The following is a 16,763-nucleotide window of genomic DNA, read 5'->3' as shown; positions in this document are numbered from 1 at the left end:
AAATGATACTTGACATTAGAAAAGCTTTAGCATACGAACTACGATCTTTGTGCTAGGCTTAGGATTGGGTCTTGTCCATCACATCATTCTCCTAATGATGTGATCCCGTTATCAACGACATCCAATGTCCATGGTCAGGAAACCGTAACCATCTATTGATCAACGAGCTAGTCAATTAGAGGCTTACTAGGGACATGGTGTTGTCTATGTACCCACACATGTATCTGAGTTTCCTATCAATACAATTATAGCATGGATAATAAACGATTATCATGAACAAGGAAATATAATAATAATAACCAATTTATTATTGCCTCTAGGGCATATTTCCAACAGTCTCCCACTTGCACTAGAGTCAATAATCTAGTTCACATCGCTATGTGATTAACACTGATAGGTCACATCGCCATGTGACCAACATCCAAAGAGTTTACTAGTGTCACTAAACTAGTTCACATCACCATGTGATTAAGACTCAATGAGTTCTGGGGTTTGATCATGTTTTCCTTGTGAGAGAAGTTTTAGTCAACGGGTCTGCAGTATTCAGATCCGTATGTACTTTGCAATTCTCTATGTCATATTGTAAATGTTGCTTCCACGCTCCACTTGAAGCTATTCCAAATGGTTGCTCCACTATACGTATCCGGTTTGCTACTCAGAGTCACTCGGATAGGTGTTAAAGCTTGCATCGACGTAACCCTTTACGCCGAACTCTTTGTCACCTCTATAATCAAGAAACATGTCCTTATTTACTCCAAGGACAATTTTGACCGCTGTCCAATGATCCATTCCTGAATCATTCTTGTACCCCTTGACTGACTCATGGCAAGGCACACTTCCGGTGCGGTACACAGAATGGCATACTATAGAGCCTATGTCTGAAGCATAGGGGACGACCTTCGTCCTTTCTCTCTATTCTGCCGTGGTCGAGCTTTAAGTCTTAACTTCGTACCTTACATCTCAGGCAAGAACTCCTTCTTTGACTGATCCATCTTGAACACCTTCAAGATCATGTCAAGGTATGTGCTCATTTGAAAGTACCATTAAGCGTTTTGATCCATCCTCATAGATCTTGATGCTCAGTGTTCAAGTAGCTTAATCCAGGTTTTCCATTGAAAAACACTTTCAAATAACCCTATATGCTTTCCAGAAATTCTACATCATTTCTGATCAACAATATGTCAACAACATATACTCATCAGAAATTCTATAGTGCTCCCACTCACTTCTTTGGAAACACAAGTTTCTCACAAACTTTGTATAAACCCAAAATCTTTGATCATCTTATCAAAGTGCATATTCCAACTCCGAGATGCTTACTCCAGTCCATGGAAGGATCGCTGGAGCTAGCATACCTTTTAGCATCCTTAGGATCGACAAAACCTTTCTGATTGTATCACATACAACCTTTCCTTACGAAAACTGGTAAGGAAACTCGTTTTGACATCCATCTGCCAGATTTCATAAATGCAGCTAATGCTAACTTGATTCCGACGGACTTAAGCATCGCTACGGATGAGAAAATCTCATCGTAGTCAACTCCTTGAACTTGTGAAAAACTCTTCGCCACAAGTCGAGCTTCATAGACGGTGACATTACCGTCCACGTCCGTCTTCTTCTTAAAGATCCATTTATCTCAATGGCTTGCCGATCATCGGGCAAGTCCACCAAAGTCCATGCTTTGTTCTGATACATGGATCCTATCTCGGATTTCATGGTTTCTAACCATTTGTCGGAATTTGGGCCCACCATCGCTTCTCCATAGCTCGTAGGTTCAGTGTTGTCTAGCAACATGACCTTCAAGACAGGATTACTGTACCACTCTGAAGTAGTAGCATCCTTGTCACCCTACGAGGTACGGTAGTGACTTGATCTGAAACTTCATGATCACTATCATAAGCTTCTACTTCAATTGGTGTAGGTGCCACAGGAACAACTTCCTGTGCCCTGCTACACACTGGTTGAAGTAATGGTTCATTAACCTCATCAAGTCTCCACCATCCTCCCACTCAATTTTCGAGACAAACTTTTCCTCGAGAAAGGACCCGATTCAAGAAACAATCCCTATTGCTTTCGGATCTGAATTAGGAGGCATACCCAACTGTTTTGGGTGTCCTATGAAGATGCATTTTATCCGCTTTGGGTTCGAGCTTATCAACCTGAAACTTTTCACATAAGCGTCGCAGCCCCAAACTTTTAAGAAACGACAACTTGGGTTTCTCCAAACCATAGTTCAAACGGTGTCGTCTCAACGGAATTACGTGGTGCCCTATTAAAGTGAGTGCGGTTGTCTCTAATGCCTAACCCATGAACGATAGTGGTAATTCGATAAGAGACATCATGGTACGCACCATATCCAATAGGGTGCAACTATGATGTTCGGACACACCATCACACTATGGTGTTCCAGGCGGTATTAATTGTGAAACAATTTCCACAATGTCTTAATTGCGTGCCAAAGCTCGTAACTCAGATACTCATCTCTATGATCATATCATAGACATTTTATCCTCTTGTCACAATGATCTTCAACTTCACTCTGAAATTACTTGAACCATTCAATAATTCAGACTTGTGTTTCATCAAGTAAATATACTCAACATCTACTCGAATCATCTGTGAAGTAAGAACATAACGATATTCACTGCATGCCTCAGCACTCATTGGACTGCACACATCAAAATGTGTTACTTCCAACAAGTTGCTATCTTGTTCCATCTTACTGAAAACGAGGCTTTTCAGTCATCTTGCCCATGTGGTATGATTTGCATATCTCAAGTGATTCAAAATCAAGTGAGTCCAAACGATCCATCTGCATGGAGTTTCTTCATGCGTATACACCAATAGACATGGTTCGCATGTCTCAAACTTTTCAAAAACGAGTGAGTCCAAAGATCCATCAACATGGAGCTTCTTCATGCGTTTTATACCAATATGACTTACATGGCAGTGCCACAAGTAAGTGGTACTATCATTACTATCTTATATCTTTTGGCATGAAAATGTGTATCACTACGATCGAGATTCAATAAACCATTCCTTTAGGTGCAAGACCATTGAAGGTATTATTCAAATAAATAGAGTAACCATTATTCTCCTTAAATGAATAACCGTATTGCGATAGACATAATCCAATCATGTCTATGCTCAACGCAAACACCAAATGACAATTATTCAGGTTTAATACTAATCTTGATGGTAGAGGGAGCGTGCGATGTTTGATCACATCAAACTTGGAAACACTTCCAACACATATCGTCAGCTCACCTTTAGCTAGTCTCCGTTTATTCCGTAGCTCTTTTATTTCGAGTTACTAACACTTAGCAACCGAACCGGTATCTTAATACCCTGGTGCTACTAGGAGTACTAGTAAAGTACACATTAACATAATGTATATCCAATATACTTCTATCGACCTTGCCAGCCTTCTCATCTACCAAGTATCTAGGGTAATTCTGCTCCAGTGGCTGTTCCCCTTATTACAGAAGCACTTAGTCTCGGGTTTGGGTTCAACCTTGGGTTTCTTCACTAGAGCAGCAACTGATTTGCCGTTTCATGAAGTATCCCTTCTTGCCCTTGCCCTTCTTGAAACTAGTGGTTTCACCAACCATCAACAATTGATGCTCCTTCTTGATTTCTACTTTCGCGGTGTCAAACATCGCGAATACCTCAAGGATCATCATATCTATCCCTGATATGTTATAGTTCATCACGAAGCTCTAGCAGCTTGGTGGCAATGACTTTGGAGAAACATCACTATCTCATCTGGAAGATCAACTCCCACTCGATTCAAGTGATTGTTGCACTCAGACAATCTGAGCACAAGCTCAACGATTGAGCTTTTCTCCCTTAGTTTGCAGGCTAAGAAAATCGTCGGAGGTCTTATACCTCTTGACGTGGGCACGAGCCTGAAATCCCAATTTCAGCCCTCGAAACATCTCATATGTTCCGCGACGTTTCGAAAAACGTCTTTGGTGCCTCAACTCTAAACCGTTTAACTGAACTATCACGTAGTTATCAAAACGTGTATGTCCGATGTTCGCAACATCCACAAACGACGTTTGGGGTTCAGCACACTGAGCGGTGCATTAAGGACATAAGCTTTCTACTGTCCGCATAATCGCTACTGTCAACTTTCAACTATATTTTCTCTAGGAACATATCTAAACAGTGGAACTAAAGCGCGAGCTTACGACATAATTTGCAAAGATCTTTTGACTATGTTCAGGATAATTAAGTTCATCTTATGAACTCCCACTCAGATAGACATCCCTCTAGTCATCTAAGTGATTACATGATCCGAGTCAACTAGGCCGTGTCCGATCATCACGTGAGACGGACTAGTCATCATCGGTGAACATCTTCATGTTGATCGTATCTACTATACGACTCATGCTCGACCTTTCGGTCTCTTGTGTTCCGAGGCCATGTCTGTACATGCTAGGCTCGTCAAGTTAACCTAAGTGTTTCGCGTGTGTAAATCTGGCTTACACCCGTTGTATGTGAACGTAAGAATCTATCACACCCGATCATCACGTGGTGCTTCGAAACGACGAACTTTCGCAACGGTGCACAGTTAGGGGGAACACTTTCTTGAAATTTTAATGAGGGATCATCTTATTTACTACCGTCGTTCTAAGCAAATAAGATGCATAAACATGATAAACATCACATGCAATCAAATAGTGACATGATATGGCCAATATCATTTTGCTCCTTTTGATCTCCATCTTCGGGGCTCCATGATCATCATCGTCACCGGCATGACACCATGATCTCCATCATCATGATCTCCATCATCGTGTCTTCATGAAGTTGTCTCGCCAACTATTACTTCTACTACTATGGCTACCGGTTAGCAATAAAGTAAAGTAATTACATGGCGTTGTTAATGACACGCAGGTCATACAATAAATAAAGACAACTCCTATGGCTCCTGCCGGTTGTCATACTCATCGACATGCAAGTCGTGATTCCTATTACAAGAACATGATCAATCTCATACATCACATATCATTCATCACATTCTTCTTGGCCATATCACATCACATAGCATACCCTGCAAAAACAAGTTAGACGTCCTCTAATTGTTGTTTGCATGTTTTACGTGGCTGCTATGGGTTTCTAGCAAGAACGTTTCTTACCTACGCAAAACCACAACGTGATATGCCAATTGCTATTTACCCTTCATAAGGACCCTTTTCATCGAATCCGTTCCGACTAAAGTGGGAGAGACTGGCACCCGCTAGCCACCTTATGCACCAAGTGCATGTCAGTCGGTGGAACCTGTCTCACGTAAGAGTACGTGTAAGGTCGGTCCGGGCCGCTTCATCCCACAATACCGTCGAAACAAGATTGGACTAGTAACGGTAAGCATATTGAACAAAATCAACGCCCACAACTACTTTGTGTTCTACTCGTGCAAAGAATCTACGCAATAGACCTAGCTCATGATGCCACTGTTGGGGAACGTAGCAGAAATTCAAAATTTTCCTACGTGTCACCAAGATCTATCTATGGAGAAACCAGCAACGAGGGGAAGGAGAGTGCATCTACATACCCTTGTAGATCGCTAAGCGGAAGCGTTCAAGAGAACGGGGTTGAAGGAGTCGTACTCGTCGTGATCCAAATCACCGGAGATCCTAGTGCCGAACGGACGGCACCTCCGCGTTCAACACACGTACAGCCCAGTGACGTCTCCCGCGCCTTGATCCAGCAAGGAGAGAGGGAGAGGTTGAGGAAGAATCCGTCCAGCAGCAGCACAACGGCGTGGTGGTGGTGGAGGAGCGTGGCAATCCTGCAGGGCTTCGCCAAGCACCGCGGGAGAGGAGAAGGGAGAGAGGTAGGGCTGCGCCAAGAGGGAGAGAAACTCATGTGTTGGCAGCCCTCAAGACCTCAACTATATATAGGGGAGAGGGAGGGGGGTGCGCCCCCTCTAGGGTTTCCACCCTAAGGGGTGTGGCTGCCCCCAATCCCATCTAGGGTGGCGGCCAAGGGGGGGAGAGGGGAAACTTGCCCCCCAAGTTAGGTGGGTGCGCCCCCTCCCCCAACCCTAGGCGCCTTGGGCCCTTGTGGAGGGGCGCACCAGCCCACCTGGGGCTGGTCCCCTCCCACACTTGGCCCATGCAGCCCTCCGGGGCTGGTGGCCCCACTTGGTGGACCCCCGGGACCCTCCCGGTGGTCCCGGTACGTTACCGATAAAACCCAAAACTTTTCCGGTGACCAAAACAGGACTTCCCATATATAAATCTTTACCTCCGGACCATTCCGGAACTCCTCATGACGTCCGGGATCTCATCCGGGACTTCTAACAACATTCGGTAACCACATACAAACTTCCTTTATAACCCTAGCGTCATCGAACCTTAAGTGTGTAGACCCTACGGGTTCGGGAATCATGCAGACATGACCGAGACGTTCTCCGGTCAATAACCAACAGCGGGATCTGGATACCCATGTTGGCTCCCACATGTTCCACGATGATCTCATCGGATGAACCACGATGTCAAGGACTCAATCGATCCCGTATACAATTCCCTTTGTCTAGCGGTATTGTACTTGCCCGAGATTCGATCGTCGGTATGCCGATACCTTGTTCAATCTCGTTACCGGCAAGTCTCTTTACTCGTTCTGTAACACATCATCCCGTGATCAACCCCTTGGTCACATTGTGCACATTATGATGATGTCCTACCGAGTGGGCCCAGAGATACCTCTCCGTTTACACGGAGTGACAAATCCCAGTCTCGATTCGTGCCAACCCAACAGACACTTTCGGAGATACCTGTAGTGCACCTTTATAGCCACCCAGTTACGTTGTGACGTTTGGTACACCCAAAGCATTCCTACGGTATCCGGGAGTTGCACAATCTCATGGTCTAAGGAAATGATACTTGACATTAGAAAAGCTTTAGCATACGAACTACGATCTTTGTGCTAGGCTTAGGATTGGGTCTTGTCCATCACATCATTCTCCTAATGATGTGATCCCGTTATCAACGACATCCAATGTCCATGGTCAGGAAACCGTAACCATCTATTGATCAACGAGCTAGTCAATTATAGGCTTACTAGGGACATGGTGTTGTCTATGTACCCACACATGTATCTGAGTTTCCTATCAATACAATTATAGCATGGATAATAAATGATTATCATGAACAAGGAAATATAATAATAATAACCAATTTATTATTGCCTCTAGGGCATATTTCCAACACGACTGACCACTATTCGAGTACTAATTTCTCTAGCGGCCTCACATGGTCTTCTCGTTCATCAAATGGATGTTAAGACTGCTTTCCTAACTGGAGAATTGGAAGAGGAAATTTATATGGAACAACAAGATGGTTTTGTAGTACAAGGTCAGGAAAGGAAAGTGTGCAAGTTGTTGAAGTCTTTGTATGGACTTAAGCAAGCACCCAAGCAGTGGCATGAGAAGTTTGAAAGAACTTTAACAGCCGCAGGCTTTGTTGTAAACGAAGCTGATAAATGTGTGTATTATCGCCATGGTGGGGCGAGGGAGTTATCATTTGCTTGTATGTTGTTGACATACTGATTTTCAGAACAAATATGAAGGTTATTAAGGAGGTCAAGGATTTCCTATCTCATTGCTTTGAGATGAAGGATTTATGAGTGGCTGATGTCATTCTGAACATCAAGTTGTTGAGAGACGATGATGGTGGGATTACATTGCTGCAATCCCACTATGTGGAAAAGATCTTGAGTCGCTTTGGCTACAGTGACTATAAGCCCTCTCCAACACCATATGATGCTAGTGTGTTGCTTCGAAAGAATCAAAGAATTGCCAGAGACCAATTGAAATATTCTCAGATTATTGGCTCGCTTATGTATTTAACCAGTGCTACAAGACCTGACATCTCTTTTGCTGTTAGCAAACTGAGCTGGTTTGTCTCAAAACCAGGAGATGTGCATTGGAAAGCTCTAGAGAGAGTTTTGCGTTATTTGAAAGGCACTGCGAATTATGGAATTCACTACACTGGGCACCCAAAGGTGCTTGAATGGTATAGTGACTCAAACTGGATCTCAGATGCTGATGAGATAAAGGCCACGAGCGGATATGTATTCACTCATGGAGGTGACGCTGTTTCTTGGAAGTCTTGTAAGCAGACCATCTTAACGAGGTCAACAATGGAAGCAAAACTCACAACACTAGATACAACTACGGTCGAAGCGGATTGGCTTCGTCAGCTCTTGAATGACTTGTCGGTTGTTGAGAAACATGTACCGGATATCCTTATGAACTGCGACAATCAAACTGTGATCACGAAAGTGAGCAGCTCAAAGGATAACATGAAGTCATCAAGACACGTTTAGAGAAGGTTAAAGTCTGTCAGGAAAATGAGAAACTCCGGAGTTATTGCATTGGATTATATCCAAACATCTAAAAATCTGGCAGATCCTTTTACTAAGGGTCTATCACGTAATATGATAGATAATGCATCGAGGGAGATGGGTATGAGACCCACAATATGAGTTGTTATCAATGGTAACCTATTCTTTGTGATCGGAGATCCCGTGAATTAGATGTGGAAGACAAGCTGTTGGTCAACTGGGAGGAGAGTATCCTTACTATTAAAAATACCACTCCATGAAGATGCAATACTCTCCTAAATTTGCATGGCAGGTTGATGCATATCTTAATGTGTTCTAAGAGGCTCTTTGAAGCAAATATGTTATCATGCAGAACATCTTTTGAAGAACACACCTATATGAGTCTGATTGTTAAACGTTGCAATCTATCAGAGTAGGGTTCTCTCTAGTAAACTCATGAAAGGTCTCGGAGTATGACGCATAAGCTCCACCCGCGGGGAAGACCTGCGGTAGCCACGTATCGGTCAAGGCTTTGTGTGAAGCTAGATTCACAGAAAACTTGCAGTTCAAGGCCCAGTCCACTGTTCAAGTTGCTTACTAGTGTAGCATAGAATTCTAGGTGGAAGTTCAACTTAATAGTCTTCACTGCAGTACCGGTATATAAAACAGTGTTTTGGAACCAAAGGTAAATTTTGTGTGCCTCTGGGATCTGGTGGGGGATTGCTGGAATTTTGTCTATTTTGGGTCAGCCCAATAGCAGTTTCAGAAATTTCTAATAAATCCTAGAGGCCCACGCAGCCCATTTGTGCAAGGCAAGAGGTGCAACTAAAGTTTAGTCCCACATTGCTAGTTTAGAGGGAGTTGGACCTCTTTATAAGGGAGGTTCTTTCCCCACATGTATGAGCATGAGAACAAGAGGGACATCCGCGCGCGCTCCTCCTCCGCCGCCCGCCACACCACGCCACGACGCGCCGCGCCGCACCGCGGGAATGAGCCGAGCCGATGTCTAAAATTTTGCCACGCACGATGGGTATACGAACGGTTACACTGGAGCTGAAACGTTTTTGCTGTAGTGGAGATTGAATACGAACGGCGCACCTCTTCGCCTGCTGCCTGTTCGCTTCGTCTCCCTTTGTTGCTTCACCTCCCGTCGCAGCCTGTTTGCCTCTCTCTCCTGTGCCTATATAAGAGAGGTCGCTCCTCTCCAGAGAGACACATCAGAAAGACGATCTCCCTCTCGCCACCAAGTTCCTGAGCACTGCGCTGCTGCTACGTTCTTCCCCATCTCGTCTTGCGGCGTGCATCGCAAGTCGGGACAGTAGGTCTCCGAAACTGCACCTTTTGAGTCCTGTACGGGAGAAAGGTGATAAGGTTTTTGGGGAGCGCTCTGCGCGACTACTGACTCCTTCGTCACGGACTCCGACGACTACTGCCCCGATGATGACTTCTTCCCCGACGTCGACAACCTCCTCGATGACATGGCTGGCGAGGACACCGACCCCAAGTCCAGTGCTACCGCTACTGCTGCTGTCTCGTATGTGTTCTTACTCTTTCTGTTAGAGGTCCTGCCACTGTTCCTTGTTCTAGTGTTTTCCCTACATATGTTAGGCTCTACTTCATATATGTTGCTTGCTCTAGATATGTTTGCCTACAGTTCATATGTGAAGATGCTATTTACCTTCTCTCTGTCAGATTGCATGACTTACTTTATCTCTGCTATATTAGTCATGCTTTATCTAGTATTTTCGTTAGTAAAATTATACGGTAAATTGCTCATATTTCCAACATAAAACGCATCTATATACATCTGATTCAAAAAGCTAGAATATCTTATAATTTAAAAACCTGAGTATTATTAATATTTACCTACTAATAAAGCGGCTATCGCTTCTGCCCATCCGTCATTAAAACTGCCCCTAAAGTTGCAAAAAATTACCCACCAATGCCACCATTAAGTGAGAAAAACGTTTGGCCTTTTTCTTTTTTTTGTCCGCGCTAGCCCATCACTTAAAAAGCGTAGATCCCCTCAAGGACAACAACCATAGGACCATCGCACTGGTTGGTTCCTTGGCCTAGCTAGCTGCAGGTTGTGGGTTCGATTCCCACACCCTCCTTTTTTCTTTCAAAGATCAAATATTTTTGAAATTTTCATATCTTTAAAACCCTTACTCAATGTGACATGTCATATATGAAAGTTCATCAGAAAAATGTGTAGATTCCAAATATGCTATTATCATTAATTTTTAAAATTATGTTCAGGGTGCAAACTTAAATAATACCTTCTTTATATGATGAGATATTTTAGAAATGCCTATTGCATATGTCCTTATAGATTGGTTATTTTTGGTGGAGCTATCCAATATGTTTGCAACCAGATTAAGTAACTGAATTATGATGCTAAACACACACAAACTACATAGATTCCAAATATGCTATCATCATTAATTTTTAAAATTATGTACAGGGTGCAAACTTAAACAATACCTTCTTTATATGATGAGATATTTTAGAAATGCCTATTGCATATGTCCTTTATAGATTGGTTGTTTTTGGTGGAGCTATCCAATATATTTGCAACCAAATGAAGTAACTGAATTATGATTGCAAACACACACAAAATACGTAGATTTCAAATATGCTATCATCATTAAATCTAACTTGGTGCTAGATACATCCATTTGAGGGACAAGTTTGGGACATGCTTTTTTGGATGGGGGGAGTATATGACAAAAATAATGCTCTTATGCACATGTTATCATTAAATACTAAAATGTACTTTGCTATTTTCATTCTAATGCAATATTTTTTTGGGCATCACCGAGAAACAACAACAAATGCGTAAACATATACTGGCAACTAGGTAGATATTTGTGTTGTATAATGAATTCTAAACACCTTGAGTACACTTCAAAAATCATCACACCTTTATGTTTTTGCACAACACCACTTATCATGTTGCTTGTTGTGTGGCATATCTTTAAAACCCTTACTCAATGTGACATGTCATATATGAAAGTTCATCAGAAAAATGTGTAGATTCCAAATATGCCATTATCATTAATTTTTAAAATTATGTTCAGGGTGCAAACTTAAATAATACCTTCTTTATATGATGAGATATTTTAGAAATGCCTATTGCATATGTCCTTATAGATTGGTTATTTTTGGTGGAGCTATCCAATATGTTTGCAACCAGATTAAGTAACTGAATTATGATGCTAAACACACACAAACTACATAGATTCCAAATATGCTATCATCATTAATTTTTAAAATTATGTACAGGGTGCAAACTTAAACAATACCTTCTTTATATGATGAGATATTTTAGAAATGCCTATTGCATATGTCCTTTATAGATTGGTTGTTTTTGGTAGAGCTATCCAATATATTTGCAACCAAATTAAGTAACTGAATTATGATTGCAAACACACACAAAATACGTAGATTTCAAATATGCTATCATCATTAAATCTAACTTGGTGCTAGATACATCCATTTGAGGGACAAGTTTGGGACATGCTTTTTTGGATGGGGGGAGTATATGACAAAAATAATGCTCTTATGCACATGTTATCATTAAATACTAAAATGTATTTTGCTATTTTCATTCTAATGCAATATTTTTTTGGGCATCACCGAGAAACAACAACAAATGCGTAAACATATACTGGCAACTAGGTAGATATTTGTGTTGTATAATGAATTCTAAACACCTTGAGTACACTTCAAAAATCATCACACCTTTATGTTTTTGCACAACACCACTTATCATGTTGCTTGTTGTGTGGCATAATGAAAGATTTTAAGGGATTTGTTGATGTCGTTGTGTTTATAAGGCATGCATTTTTTTTCTCCCGTTGCAACGCACGGGCATATTTGCTAGTTAATCTAAATGTTATATATGTAAAATCTGACACGTTTTTTTTTAGCCACGTGAACCGTGACGAGGCTCGCAGCACAGCAAATCGGAGGCGCGGCCCAGCCACCAGGCGAGGTGGATCCATAAAGCCCAGCCAGAGCTCCATCAAATGTCGCAGCCCTCATCACAGCCGTAGAGTAGAGATCGGACGGTGCACATGGAGAGTGGAGAGCGTCAGCAGTGGATAATCCGCTCGGATCGCCTCTGGTCCAAATCCAAACCCCTCCTCTCTTTTAGCATCGCCGGCAGCAACGACGGCCATGCTCTCCGCCGCCGCCTCGGCCATTCCCAGGCTCCGCTGGGCCGCCGCGCCGCCGGGGCACGCTTCGCCGAGCAACCGGTGGTCTCTGCTGCGGCGGCGCCCGCTCTCCTCCTTCCCGAACGTAGCGCCCACCGCGGGGCCGGGGCCCCTGGAGCCGCCGGACCTTCCCCGCCTCGCCAACTCTGCCCGCATATCTCTCTCGCCGCAAGAGGTCAGCACGCCACTCTTTCTCTCTCGATGGGAACCCTCTCGAAACTTCCCGTGCGCTGCGTATAAGGCTGATGATTTGCTGCCTGTTCGACTGCTAGGCCGAGGAGTTCGCGCCCAAGATTCAGCAGGTGGTTGACTGGTAATTTACGACCCCTTACCTGTTTTTATCACTCTGCACAATGCAAACCTTAGCGTTTGCTACCTGGTAGTTGGAATTGTTGGAGTCTGTATGTAGATTAGACTCGAACGGTGGTTAGAAGGAACATCCTGTGGTTCTTCATGGCAAATTGACGGTTCCTGTAAACCCATCAGAAGTGATTACCACAAGCGCTCACGGTTGACTTAAGCCCAGTAAATTATGCTCTTTGTGGTGGTGGTTGTTTAGGTGGGCTGTGAGAAACCGTGCTTGATTCGGGAGACTGAATTTATGCCATCAGAAGCAGTTAGAAATTATTATTTTCTCTTTTCCTTGCAGGTTTGGGCAACTTCAGTCGGTTGATCTTGAATCCATTGAGCCTTCACTTAGAGCTGGTACTCATCCATGTAACTCTTCACATTTCCATGTAGCATGGTTGCTTATCACTTACTAGTGTGCTAGTGCCCCTTAGGCTAGTCACAGTGGGGAGTAAATTGACTAGTGTCATGCATATGACACTAGTCTATGTTACTACCTTCATAGTGCAAAGTAACATAGAAGTAGTATCATAGATGATTGCATTTATTATCTTGTAGACTCATTTATCCTTTGGAAGCGCTATGTTACACTAACATATTATCTTACTAAGCAAATTTGTCCTTTGGAAGCACCTCTCTCCTCATTAGTTCTTGCTACATAAGCAAATTTATCCTTTGGAAGCACCTCTCTCATTAATTCTTGCTACATAAGCAAATTTGCATTGGGGTGTGTTATGTTACTAGCTAAGTTACTCCCACTATGACCAGCCTTAGTCCAAAGACAATTTCGAATGCTTATGATGTACGTTGATCATGCCATATGGTATAGCAAGATCCCTCAAAATAATCTCAATAGCTATGACAAAGTATCATGCCTTGCTGTGTTTAACTAACAAAATTACGCATTTGCTTCAGGATTGCCTCTCTGTTTTATGCCATTGTGCAGTTCATAATATTATGTCCATTTTTTATTAGACAAGTTCATTATAACAGTATGCATGTGCTCTTGAATCTTGACATGTATGTGTTCGGTAGTACCACATTTGACAATAGTCACAGTCCATACTTTATACCCTTTTTTCTCTCTGTACCCAGATTTTCTGACTGCACGGCGACTTTTTAAGTTCTCTTAAATTAATGTATAATATAGGGAACAGACCTGAAATCGAAGGATTAGAGAAGAACAAAAAGAATCTCGTGAATTATTTATGTTTGTAACAACTAATTTTGAATTTTAATATGTAGCAGAACAAGACAGTGAGCCATCTGAGTTGTGAGAGAAAATATATCTTTGCTTTCTTCTTTGACTAATTTAATTCACTGTTTCTAACATTGTATATCTTTCGTCATGCAATAATTGATCCATGGTATGTGGCGCAAACGGAACCTTTTGAACACACGCAATAATTGATCCACCAACATGCTGTCCTCAGGCAGCCGAGATGCTGTTGCGCGGCGTCCTGTGCAAAATTGTAGTGGATGAAAGGAGCCACACTGTATCCCGGCTGCATGGCACACATAGGCATTGGTGGATCAATTGTTGCACATGCTCACTGAAATATTGTTTTTCTACAAAATAAGTTCCTTCATCTACACACATTTATGTTGCTTAAAATATACTATAATCTTGCTCCCTTGGTTTGCATTTGTTGTACAAACCTACAGCTTTTTTTAAGCTATCAGAGTTCCTAGAAATTCCACTAAGCAATTATGTTGCCCATGTCTTTTATTCTGTCTGTCTGCCACCTTCTGTTTCCTGTTTTCATGTTTGACTATCTTGGTCACAGATACTGCAGCTGGTAGTTCTTTAAGAGAAGATAAGGCGGAACCATTTGCTAACAGGTAACAAGGCTCCATGTCTTCGATTGACCTGTTATCAAGCTTTGCAGCAAAGGCTGAGTATCTTTTCTGTTTCTGTCAATGCAGAGATGCCATAATAGAGGCCCTTCCGAGTTATGATGATCCATACATCAAAGTGCCAAATGCGCTGACCAAAGAATGACATGTGGGTCTGTAAATCAAAGTTATGATATTGTTAACATTCTATTTCATTATACAATGAGGCATGGTGAATCAACTGCGCTCAAAGCATCGAGCGAGCAATCAGCAAGCCTGAGTTAATTTTGACATCCTCGGCTAGAACAGTACAACTCAACAATATGAGCGGTGGATCTGCAGTGCCTGCAACAGAAGATCCATCCTTGCGTGCCATCATGCGTTCGGACCAAATACATGTCATTTTCTTAATATGCTTTTATTTATGTTTCTGGAATGTGGGGGCTTCTAGCGCTATGCCTCCCAAACGGCGATAGGATTCATGTGATGCTATCACCCGGTAATTTGTCTTCAATTTGTTAATCTTGTAAGTTTTCTGGGTTAGGGTGAACCTCAGGACTTATCGTGATTTCTGTTTGAGTTTTCTGCAGGTTTTAGCTTTTTAATCCTGTAAAATATTCTGGGTTAGGCGGAATTCTATAGTTCAATCTTGCATTGGCCAGATCATGTTCCCGTACTGTTGGAGTGCAATAACTAGGGTTGGTCATTCTCTCTCTAGTCTACGCAAATCGGATGATAATAAGCTGGATAGTGCGACAATAAAAAAATGGTACCAAATGAACGCAGTGTGGAGTCATTGGGATGTCATGCCTTCTTCAAACATCAGTCACACTTTTTTTGACAAAGAAGTTTGATGGCTGTTCTCAGATAGAAAGCTATTGTGTTGGCCAGAACATGCAGTGTTTTCTTTTTAAAATTTCCAGTCAAGTTGCGCAACCCCAAGCCTAAAATTTAAATTTAAGTTATTTATCTTTGGTGCATTTATTGTTGAGGCGTCCAAACACAAATGATAGAGATACGCAAGTGTGACCAGAAATGTCACACTAATTCAGAAGCCAGGGCCAAAAAGTTAAAGAAGCTGGAAAGTGTGATCATCACAAAAATAGTGCCAGAAATGTCACACTAATTCAGTAGCCAGGGCCAAAAAGTTAAGCTGGATAGTGTGATCATCACAAAAATAGTGCCAAATGAATGCAGTTTTGGAATCAAACGGATGCCATCCCTTCTTCAAATTCTCAGTCACGCTTTCCCCAATCCTTGCCGCTTATATATATACACTCATGGATGTTGCTGTTAGATGGAAAATTAGCATATTGGCCACAACCTGCTCTGTTTTCAGGTTCCATGTTACAATTCGTTTGTGCATTTATTGTGTGGGCGTTCAGGCTCGTGTGAGGGATTGGAGAAAAACAAATTATGAATGGACGAACGACGTGAATCTACTAGGTTGGTGACACTTGACTTCCGATCCATCCTATCGCCTTGCAAGGGTACCACTGCTCCACTGATCATGATCCATGGTGGATCAGGAAGGCAGCTATCTTTGACAATGCGACCTCACCGGCCTGCTCAACAGGGGCGTAGCCAGGCCCAGGGCTGCCAGGGTCATGCCCTGAGGCGTGGGGTGTGGTTTCTTCGTTGACGCTAGTTGTAGTACCGCAATTGCTACTGTATATACACTCCTGGCCCGGGGGCGTACGAGGAACCTGGCTACGGCACTGCTGCTCGACAAAGTCACCCATAGGCGAAAGCGGTGTAAATTTGGAGTGTTGGCACCGTCATGGTTTGTACATAGAAATTTATTCTACCAGTGCACAAGATGCAGAGGTTTTGCTTGTTCCTCCGGAAGAAAAATGCCCACTAGCGCAGATTCTTGGGTTCGTCAACTTCTTTTGAGGAGGTGTATACGCGGTGATGATATTAGTCAGCTAATGCTTGGAACTGGAGCCCTTGACACTTCCATGTTCCAGCATAATCAATGGCACCTTTTCCGGAAAACCATGCTGTCACCAAGATCTCCTCTGT

At 42.6% G+C, this 16,763-nt stretch overlaps 1 protein-coding gene across 1 annotated transcript; it reads left to right on the top strand.

Annotated features, from left to right (window-relative positions):
- The first annotated feature begins 12,430 nt into the window (after positions 1-12,430).
- On the top strand, positions 12,431-15,260 carry LOC123113166 (glutamyl-tRNA(Gln) amidotransferase subunit C, chloroplastic/mitochondrial). The gene is made up of 5 exons (XM_044534320.1): positions 12,431-12,729; positions 12,827-12,867; positions 13,204-13,259; positions 14,690-14,744; positions 14,829-15,260. Exons 1-5 carry the CDS (start codon positions 12,517-12,519, stop codon positions 14,902-14,904), a joined length of 441 nt encoding a protein of 146 aa, XP_044390255.1. The 5' UTR covers positions 12,431-12,516; the 3' UTR covers positions 14,905-15,260.
- Positions 15,261-16,763: the final 1,503 nt, after the last annotated feature.

Source organism: Triticum aestivum, chromosome 5B (genome assembly GCF_018294505.1).
Source record: "Triticum aestivum cultivar Chinese Spring chromosome 5B, IWGSC CS RefSeq v2.1, whole genome shotgun sequence".
In the NCBI taxonomy this organism is placed as follows: Eukaryota; Viridiplantae; Streptophyta; class Magnoliopsida; order Poales; family Poaceae; genus Triticum; species Triticum aestivum.
This window is presented reverse-complemented; position numbering and strand designations above follow the sequence as displayed.

Excerpts from the sequence above, each read along its gene's own strand:
- LOC123113166 (XM_044534320.1), top strand. The coding sequence starts at position 12,517 with ATGCTCTCCGCCGCCGCCTCGGCCATTCCCAGGCTCCGCTGGGCCGCC. Across the intron at positions 12,868-13,203 it reads ATTCAGCAGGTGGTTGACTG|GTTTGGGCAACTTCAGTCGG; the intron begins GTAATTTACGAC and ends TTTTCCTTGCAG. Across the intron at positions 14,745-14,828 it reads GCGGAACCATTTGCTAACAG|AGATGCCATAATAGAGGCCC; the intron begins GTAACAAGGCTC and ends CTGTCAATGCAG.